Source organism: Vicia villosa, linkage group LG3, assembly GCF_029867415.1.
Source record: "Vicia villosa cultivar HV-30 ecotype Madison, WI linkage group LG3, Vvil1.0, whole genome shotgun sequence".
Taxonomy (NCBI): Eukaryota; Viridiplantae; Streptophyta; class Magnoliopsida; order Fabales; family Fabaceae; genus Vicia; species Vicia villosa.
In genome coordinates, this window is record NC_081182.1 from 89830061 (window position 1) to 89840778 (window position 10718).

Here is a 10718-nt window from a genome sequence, read left to right on the forward strand (position 1 = left end):
GATATAAAAATAATTTATACAAGCTTATTCATAATCGTTTATTTTGATAAACACTAGTAATATAAGTTGCAAATAAGTTGTTTGGTAAAATAAACATCATATTCATTTGACTCACTAACACATTTAATAAACAGATATTATTAAAAGCATACAAAAAGTTCATATTAAATCATTACAATTTATTTTTACATCTAATGATGATGATTGAAACCAAACACAAAATAACAATAGATAAATCCACATAGCACAAACAACAACAACAAAAATACTTATGATAATCAATATCATCTTTCAAGTGGTTACATTTGTATCCAGTTCATTCACCTTTGAAGTGATTTTCTCCAGCTTCTCATTAATATCAAATGTTAGGTCATTCAAAATATTTGTGTTCAAAGTGTCGATAAAATTTTCTTTAGCAAGACATTGAAACAAAATCAATGACTTCTCCGTCTCCCAATTATTTTTCTCCAATTTTGCCAATTGTTCTTTGGACTTCACAATCCTCTGCATCAAAAAACTCTCTTGGTTTAGCATCTTCTTACCTTTTTCAAAGTCAGAATAACTTCTGAACTTTGTAACGACCCTTTGGACCTCGCATGGGGAAGGCCAGATCTCGGGCTCCGAATGAAAATCGCTATAAACTATAGCACAAGCTTCAATCCCACAAAGAGTTGCAAGTTCATCAATCTTTTTGATTAGACTCTTTTTCCTTTTAGTGTAAGTTATCCTTCTCGCAGAATCGTTGACCATAAATGCAAGTTTCACTCTCCTTCTCATGGTCGACGATAAAAAAACTATTGAAAACCTTTTTGTTTTTGTTATCTATCTCAAAACATTAGATCATTTATATAGCCTAATTTCAGTGGGTCTGTTAAAGTTAAAGTTAGATGACTGGTATTATGATGTCATCAAATTGACTTTAAAATGCTTTTAATTGTGAGATCTCATATCTTGGTATAGATCCAAGACTATATGATTTTATATAATCCAATTTTTAAAATATTGTTTTAAGAAAAATATATGTTTTATTGGATTTACACACTTATTATTATTATTATTATTATTATTATTATTATTATTATTATTATTATTATTATTATTATTATTATTATTATTATTATTATTATTATTATTATCATTATTATTATTATTATTATAAATTGACATGTTCACACAAATTTTTGTCTTCCTCATACTCACTCTTTTATGATATAAAAATCTCTCATTCCACCATGGGAATCTCTCACACAAGATGTGCGTTTTTAAAAATATCCCCTGTTTTCGGAGGTGTATCTCCAGAAGTACTTTTTTATTTTACGTTGATTTTGTTCCGTAGATGTATCTATGAATTTTTTTTTAACGTTATTTAAATGATTTTGTAGTGTATCTACGGAATAATTCAACGTAATAAAAAAAGGAAAATTCTTTGGCCACCTCCCAACTCTCTAGCCCACCTCTGGTAAAAAACCCAAACTACCCCTGACTTCGGAAGTTCATTTCCGAAACGCAAGAAAAAGGTGTTTTCGGAGATGCATCTCCGAAAGCGCCTTTTTTTTTTAAATTGTCTTGTTTCGGAAGTTCATTTCCGAAAACAGCATTTTGGAAATGAACTTCCGAAATAATGTGCGTTTTGAAGATTAAGCAAAACAGCCCCCTCCCCCAAATCATTTACCCTAATCTTCTTCTAAACTCAAACTCATTGCAAAAATTCCGCAAAAGCAAGTGTGAAGTATCAGAGGTTGCCAAACTCTTCTTTCAAACTCAACCAAACTCATCATCAAACACTAATTGGTAAGTTTATCATTGTTTTTTCAAGTTTTAGATCTATTTGAATAAACTCTATTAGGGTGTTTAGAAACTGAAAAAATCACATTAAGATAGGTTAGTACTGATATTAGGATGTTTAGTAGGCATAAAAATAGTTTTGGTTTAGGTTTTTGGGGTCTGCCATTGGAGGTTGCAGAGAAGCTCTGCGCAGGGGTGTTTCGGAAGTTCATTTCCGAAAACACCTCCATCCCAGTTTTCGGAAATGAACTTCCGAACTGTATCAGAAGTGCATTTTTTTTGTTTTTTCATTTGTCTCGCATATTAATCGATTTCGATTGTTTACAGGAACATGTCAGGCAACCAACCAGCACGCATCAGACAGGATAGGGAGACCCAGACTGCGTCGGCTAGACGCGAGCGAGCGGCGGCGCAGCTGGCGTCGACCCAGGGACGGGGGCAGGGTCGGGGACGCCGTGTGCGAGTTCCCGTGGGCGAGGGAGAGGGTACATCTGCTTCAGGATCTAGGAGTCGGCTGGCTCGGGCATCTTCTTCCCGCCAGCGAGAGGAGGAGAAGGAGGAGGAGGAGGAGGTGGCGGCAGTGCCCTACCACGAGCCGGAGGGGGTACCGGATGTTGACCCTCCAGCCGGGGAGGAGGATGAGCAGGAGGACGGCTATTCGGGAGGGCCCTTTGACACCTCTGTGCTGATTAGCTACCACGATCACGTCGCTCGGCGTATCTGGGAGGAAGAGATATTTTTTATAATTTAACCATTTAATTTTCACCATTTTTTATAGTTTAACCGTTTATTTGTCGCTTATTTAATATATGTTGCTTATTTGTTTTTTTTGTAACAGGAGCGAGAGCCGTTGAAAATGGTGAACCACGCCCGGAAGATTTTCAGTCTGTTTAAACCAACAGCTGAGTGGTTTAACGACCATGTGCGAGGTTCAGGGCTTAGCGGGCTCTGCATGACGGGGTACACCACCATCAGCACCGGCATGCAGGGGGCATTTGTGGAGCGCTGGCACAAGGAGACGTCCTCTTTCCACTTGCCGGTTGGGGAGATGACGATCACCTTGCATGACGTGTAGTGTCTTCTCCACCTGCCGATTAGGGGGCCGCTGTTGACCCACTCCAAGATCCAGAGGGTCGAGGCCATTAAGTGGATGACACTCTATTTGGGCATGGAGCACGAGGTTGCTCACTTTGAGTGCGTCACGACATCTGGGCCTCATGTCCGGTTCACCACACTGAGCACTTATTTTGAGCACCACCTGGACGCGGCTGCTGAGGCTGAGGGTGAGGGTGACGAGCTATTCACACAGTATCACCGCGGCTGCGCTCTCCGGTGCTGGTACATGCATGTGGTAGGTGCTGCATGCTTTGTGGACAAGAGTTCCAGGTACGTCGACGTGACCTACCTCCGCTACTTCATGGACCTGGATACCGTTCACCAGTGGAACTGGGGGGCAGCTACTCTGGCATACCTCTACCAGAAGTTGAATGAGGCCTCCAACTGGAGGACGAGGCAGTTGGTCGGATCCTGCACACTACTTACGGTACGTTTTATTTTAACACATTATCGTATTTATTTATTTATTTATTTATTTATTTATGTTTCCTATTTATTTTTAATACATTATCGTGTTTGTGTTTTAGAGCTGGATCATCTCCTACTTCTCCCGCATATACGGCTTCCGCTACGATCCTGCATACGTGGACGCCATGCCCAGGGCCGCCAGATACGCTCTCCAGAGGGGGAACGATGCGGTGGGACCATACCGTTTGTACTTGGACCGCACGATGCACGGCGACGTCACCTGGAGGCCGTTCGTCGACTACGCTCAGATTGTCCCCTTTGACGGCATTGCTTTATATTCAGGCTGGTTGGCATGCGGGACCGGCATCATGGTCCGGTATCTCCCTGAGCGGTGCATGCGTCAATTTGGATTCGTGCAGCGGATACCCAGGTCACCCTTTGAGGCTGCTCCCGACACAGTGACCCGAGTGCAGCTCACTGCCATATGGGCGGACTAGCAGCATCATGTGGTACCGCAGGAGTACCGTCTCACTCGGGTCACACAGGACTGGCACAGTGAGGAGGGGTACGTCACATGGTTCTACCGGGTGTCCCATCCTCTGCTGAGACCCGACCACTAGTACAAAAATGTTAATTTACACCCATTTTTTATTAAATTTACACCCATTATTTTTAATAAAAATCGGGTGTATATCCACAGGGTGAGAAATGTCTAACGAATTTACATCCGTTATTTTTAACAAAAATCGGGTGTAATTGGGCGTAATTACGTTTTTAATTACACCCTGTTTTAATAAAAATCGGGTGTAATTGGGCGTAATTACACCCTGTTTTAATAAAAATCGGGTGTAATTACGTTTTAATTACACCCTGTTTTAATAAAAATCAGGTGTAATTGGGCGTAATTACGTTTTAATTACACCCTGTTTTAATAAAAATCGGGTGTAATTGGGCGTATATACGTTTTAATTACACCATGTTTTAATAAAAATCGGGTGTAATTGGGCTTAATTACGTTTTAATTACATCCTATTTTAATAAAAATCGGGTGTAATTGGGCTTAATTATGTTTTAATTAAGCCCTATTTTAATAAAAATCGGGTGTAAATATGTTCTTAATTACCCCTATTTTAGTAAAAATCGGGTGTAAATACGCCATTTATGAATGAACAATTATATCTATTTACACCCTATTTCATACACACCATTTAGTTATATTTCATTTTCTGTCATAATATTGCAAATACTATAAAATCATACACATAAAAATCATATTTTAACTAAGTCAAAATATTTTTAATATTAACCAAAAACTATACAAAATCATGTGCAGTCATAATATTTCAAGTACTATAAAATCATACACATAAAAATTATATTTTAACTAAGTCATAACACTTTCTTCATATATAAGTTTTCTTCTTCTTCTTTGGCTTTTGTTTTGGCAACATTTCTATCTCTTTATCCTCTTCAACCATTTGCATTTGATCTGATAGATTTTGCTCCTCAACCTTTTGATTTTCAACCATTTGCAAAAATACTTGAGACCAAAGTTGCCGAATATGGTCGATTGTCTCTTTTTCATAGGGTGACGTGTCTGCAAATTATACTACCTCATTGAATCTTTCAACAATGGAAGTATCAACAATATCAAACATGTTCTTCATTACATAATATCCACACGCCCATCCATTGTTTTGCTCATGTTTCTACATATAAGATACAAAGCATATTAGTACTGAAATATAATTATAATGAAGCATATCATTACGAATTCATTCTCATAATATCAATAATATCAAGCAATTACCTTGATAATCTTCCAATTAGGCTTTTGTTTACCCTCCATTTGGTATCACCAAGAGTGTTAAGTGCCTAAGTATAAAAAGTCCAGCATTAATTTCAAGAAGTATTAACTTGGGACTTTGAACTGAGATACTAATGTACAAACATTAAAAAAATTCAACCTCAAAAATAGGGTCAAGTTGATTCTTGGGATCCCTCTTTACAGCTTCACGTTGCTGTTTTGCTTCATGTATTCTCATTACGTATGATGGCAAAAACAAGTATGCTCCTTTGTCATACCTGCAATAATATTGCAATATTTATGATTCAAAGATTGCTATCAAACTTTCAAGCATTATACAAGTCAACAGAAATTAGCTAACATAGAGAAAATTCAAATTTAAAAAATAAATTGAATAGGAAAATATTTGAATATGTGCCATACCCTGTCCAGTGATTCGGTGGAACCAACATTAGCATGTAGGGGATAACCATGTGCCTCGCCAGTTTAAAGAAAACGCATTTTGATGTTAACATCAGTCTTGTTAACATAGGAATAAGAAAGGAAAGGTTTTGCTTGAACTTATGGAGATGTTGTTAGACAGCGTCTATCGCTATTGTTCAGCAATAAGATATTTAATATAAATATCATCAAATAACTGCTATAGTACCGCTGTAGCAATCTTGTGTAATTGAATTTGAACAAACCGCTATTTTCTGTAATCTACAATTAATAACACTCTAGAGAACAACTATAACAACCAAACCTAGAAGAATAAAGCCGTAAATCTCGTCTAATAACATATTAAAAGAAATGTGAACATGAATTTAAGTACAAACAATTCTTGGAGGATAATAGGTAGGTCACTTACAGTCTTTTCAATGCCCTCCTGTATCATAGTGTCGCATTCAATAATGCCATATCTCCTACTTCCATTTCAATGAAGGAAAAGTTAAATTATGTTTACAGATAATTATTGTGAAAGTGTATTATCAATCTCACCCTGAATCACTAGAAATTGTTTTGAGGGTGTGCTTAAATGCAGGGTAAATATCTGGAGGACCCCCATCTCCGAATTGATTGGCAGGTATTTGTAAGTAGGCTGTCCCCCAAGGTTTTGCTTGATCTCTTCCCCGAACTATCCCCATTGCTTGTTGCTTCTTCTGCTATTAGTGAACTGTCCATCTTCTAGGTGAATGAAATGAATGAAGAGGTAGAAAGATACTGTTCAATTAGTGATTCATTAAAAGTAGAACTCGAAGCTTTTAAAGAGAGATTAGTGAATCTATTTTCTTTCTTCACTTTGTAGTTTGTGCTGCACTGACTGAACAACCTCACAGAGAAAAAAACTGCACGTGTGAAACTAATTGTTAGATGATGTTAAAACTAAAAAGAAAAAACAGCAGATTTTAACTCTTGAAAAAATGTCATGACATCAGATATCTAATAAAAAACTGTAAATAAGATAGAACAGTTCATGTATCAACGAACTTTCTACAAGGAGTTCTGATGTGTTTGAAATAATAGTCTATGTGTACCAAACCCCAAAAAAATATGAAGTTCCTTTTCCACCAGTGGCACTTGGAGAATTGTATAACTTGAGAACCATCTTTCTGTAATCTGTTCAACACATTCCAAAAAACCATCATAGCTATTTCAGATTCACAAATTATATTCATCACAAGACTCATAATGATTGTAAGACTATATATCAAATATGTTTATTACCTTCTTGATTGCTCCATAGCTGGGCTGCTTGTGGATGTAGAGGTTTATTTTCAAAGCTACCGTCCAAAAAAAAGTGAGTGCACTATTGAAAACATTCCCTTTTAAATAAACCATAGCATTCTAAGCTATCTCACCAAGAGTGAGTGCACATAAACAGTAGAAGAATAAGTCATGTTTATTATTCTCGAAAAGACTAAATACACAAGTACTAGATTCCTTTTCATAATGGAAACATATTCCAATCTCAATTCAATAGCAGGGTATGATCATTAGTTAACAGAGGAGAGTAATTATTACCACATATTACAGCATTAGTGAAAAGCCTTTTTTGGAAGCTAATTCTAAATATATGATTTTAAATCCTTTTTTTTAGATAGTATCTACCAAACTTCTTAAAAAGGCATATCATAAACTGTGGCTCAAGTAAAGTGACCACAAGACGTAGAGTCAGATAATTTTAACAGAACTTACTAGGATTAAGAAACAGTGAGGTAGGTTGGACTACATTCGGATACTCTGCAGCACTTTCTATAACACAAATCAAACAGCTGAGATATATTGGATAAAGATATAATAAACAACTTTTCTCCAAAATTATCACGCGCACATAACCTGCAACTTTTCATGACGAAAACATTGTAAAATGTGTTAAAGAGAGGTGGGGTGTTCAGCCGCCGCGACCACCCATGGAAACAGACTGGAGATACGTTTTTCAAATTGCAGTTCTTTGTTTACTTCACAATAACAGTAGGTTGGAGTTTGAAGACTATATATAAAATATGTTTATTTTCCAATGCCAGTTTGTGTAGATATCTTGTTGCCTGCAGATGTTAACATAAAGTTTGAATATTTTCGTATAAACTATAAACTGTTTTCATATTTTCGTATAAACTATAAACCGTTTTCATAAGCTCAAAATAAACTCAAATAAGTCAATTAATTTAATTACCAAACACCACTATTGAAAATCCAATGACGAAAACTCTCTTTAACATATTTCCAACTGCATGTGTCAGTGGCGCAACACGTTCCAAAGTATTAGTAGCAAGCTGCAACCATAACATCAAAAAAAAATCTGAAAATTTCATTACATGCACATCAATTTAAGTGTGCAAAGAAGAAAAGTACTGAACATAGAAAATCAACTATATTGCAATAGATGAAATATAAATAGCCAAAGAGCTTTTACCTCAAACTGTGCTTTGTTCTATCTTAAGAATTGCAACAACAATGTAAACAATCCAAACAAGTTTGTCTTCAATCATTAACCTTTGTTGCTGCTGATGCTGAAAGAACTAATAGTGAGTCGACTAACTCGACGCAGCTTGTTGAGCAAGGGGAAGAGGAATTTTCCCATTAGAGCTGAATTCCAACAAAGTGTTCAGGTTTCGCACGGTCAATGCAAGTTCCTAACCCGAATTCTCAGGATAAGTAGTTTGACTAAAGTGAACCTTCTTGGTGTGATGGTTGTTCAATTTCTTGCAAACCGGATTGTCCAAGAAGGCATTTTGAGGAAAAGGAACTTGTTTCTGATTCCTAAACTTCCTAAATCTTGCATGACCCATACCATCTTGAAGCAAAGACACAACTTTCTTGAAGCTATTCACAGCTTCACCAGTTTCCACCATTAAATTCTTATGATGAACTTATCTCTTGGTTGAGATAACATACTCAGAACTCTATGACAGCTTACAACAGCTGTTCTACTAGCTTGTTCAACTTCCTCCATTATGAGGATCATGAGGGAACTCATTGACGACAGAGATCGTCTCATACGAAATCACTTGTTGAAACGCACGCCAAGTGTTCGACGAAGCGAACAAAGAAAAATACACACATTAGATCAAAAAACATCACATATTTGTTCCTATATCAATTTATTGCACATAAAAAAAAAGTAAAAAACAAAGCACAATATGAATTTGAGGAATCGATAGGAATCACTCACTTTCATCTGTTTTTCTTTTCCAGAAGCTTCTTATCTTTCTTCTCCTAAACAAAATTGTTACAACTAAGAAATCAGAACATGGAAAATTGAAGAGTAAGTTTGAAAATTTGGGGGAAAATCGAAAGTGAAAAGTACTTCGGAGTTCGAATTCACAATGCGATGAGAGAAGAGTTTCGGTGAAATGAGCGAATGAGCTGTGCAAATAGAATTCGAAGCTGTGCGAATGAATTTCAGAGTTGTGCGATGAGAGAAGGGTTTCGGTGAAATGAGTTTCAGAGAGTTTCGATGAATCTGGGAATTTGGGTTTCGATGATAAGAATGTTGTGTTGTTTCAGTTTCAATGCTATGAATTTGAGTTATAAAATAAAATAATTTTTTTACTCTATATAAATTTACACCCGTTTTTTTAGTTTAACGGGAGTAATAGAGATTTGATTATAATAATATTTTCAATTTAAACCTGTTTTTTTAGAATAAGGTGTACATTATCACCTAATAATATTTAAAATGACAATTTATTTACAAAATTGCCACACATTTCTTATTTACACCTTTTTTCTAATATATTGGGTGTAAATTTTAAAATTATATTATTCTTTTTTCACTAGTGGACGTTCCCGGCGCTCCTAGGCCAGCACACGAGGAGATCCCGGAGAACTAGCAGGCCGAGGATGACCACGCCATTGATCTCATGCCGATCTGCCAGCGGATAGAGATGCTTGGGCGGGACGCGTTGGATCGAGGTATCGTTGATCAGGGCGGTTCAGAGGCAGTCGCCGTGATGGAGATGATCGTCACTGATGCTGGCCGTGCGGCGGAGTACAGGCGGCAGAGGAGGGCCCAGGGTGAGAGGGTTAGGCACACCCAGTAGTGGTCGGGTTTATTTATTTTTTGATTTCGGATTGTATCTTTCGCACAGTATTATTATTATTTTCGGTTTGTATATATTATTTGGATTGGATTTATCATATTAGTATTTTCAGTTTATCTGTTGCTTGTTTTATTTGGCGTTTGCGTTTAATTAAAATGCGAGACTGTTAAGAATAAACATTAAAAAAAACACAGTTTCTGCATAATTCGGAAGTTCATTTCCGAAGACACCCCCCATGAGGTGTTTTCGGAAGTTCATCTCCGAAGACACCCCCCATGAGGTGTTTTCGGAGATGCACTTCCGAATTGTGGAAATTTAAAAAAAAAAAAAAACGCTTTGGAAGTTCATTTCCGAAGCAGGGGTATTTTGGGATTTTCGCTGGGGGTGACCCCCATAGGGAGATGGCTAAAGAAATTTTCTAAAAAAATACTTTCGTAAATATATCTACGTAAGCGGAGGGGGCAAAAATAATATTTTATCATATGCCTAAGAGAATGGGGTGGATTGAGATATCTGCTCTCATGATATTTAGAGCTATTCAGTAAGTACATACTAAAAGTTTCTGAACTAACTTTACAACGATATAATCTTCATGTGGTGTTTCTTTAAATTCAGATTTATTAGTTGTTATAATTTGATCCAAATTTTGATTGTAAAATTGTTTGGAAGGTAATATAATGGCTATGTTTTTTCAAATATTTGAGCACATGATTGGGTTATTAGTTTCCACAACTTCTATTTACTATTTATAATGATATTGTATTTGGGGGTGCAGTTACCGTGCATAATAAAAATCTATGCACCATGCATAGATTATTATGGATTTTTGGATCAAATTCTAAACATCAATTGTTATGCAATACTGGATTAAAAACATGATTCAATGACTTATGTAGACTTATACATGGTGTCTAAAGAAATCCTTACGCATATTAACCAAAGCCGCATATGGTATGTCTATTGTATGTCTTGTACTCTTAAAAATAATATTAATCATAAGTAAAAATGTCTTGTACTCTATTGTATGTCTTGTACTTACTTCTACTTACTATTGCATGTCTATTGTATGTCTTGTA

General features: G+C 36.4%; 1 protein-coding gene and 1 long non-coding RNA gene across 4 annotated transcripts; both read right to left on the reverse strand.

Annotated features, from left to right (window-relative positions):
- Positions 1–291: 291 nt before the first annotated feature.
- Positions 292–777, reverse strand: LOC131658512 (agamous-like MADS-box protein AGL80). Its single transcript, XM_058927798.1, has one exon. The coding sequence runs from the start codon at positions 775–777 to the stop codon at positions 292–294; it is 486 nt and encodes a 161-aa protein (XP_058783781.1).
- A 3866-nt stretch (positions 778–4643) lies between these two features.
- Positions 4644–9100, reverse strand: LOC131656312 (uncharacterized). Of its 3 annotated transcripts, none has more exons than XR_009300061.1 (10): positions 8907–9100; positions 8772–8815; positions 8013–8606; positions 7773–7872; positions 6824–7644; positions 6587–6715; positions 5540–6444; positions 5277–5394; positions 5120–5184; positions 4644–5018 (listed from the first exon to the last, which is right to left on the reverse strand). It is a non-coding gene; the product is annotated as an uncharacterized LOC131656312 (long non-coding RNA). The 3 variants fall into 3 exon arrangements; XR_009300062.1 differs by having other exon boundaries at positions 5540–6021; positions 6098–6715; XR_009300060.1 differs by having other exon boundaries at positions 5540–6715.
- Positions 9101–10718: the final 1618 nt, after the last annotated feature.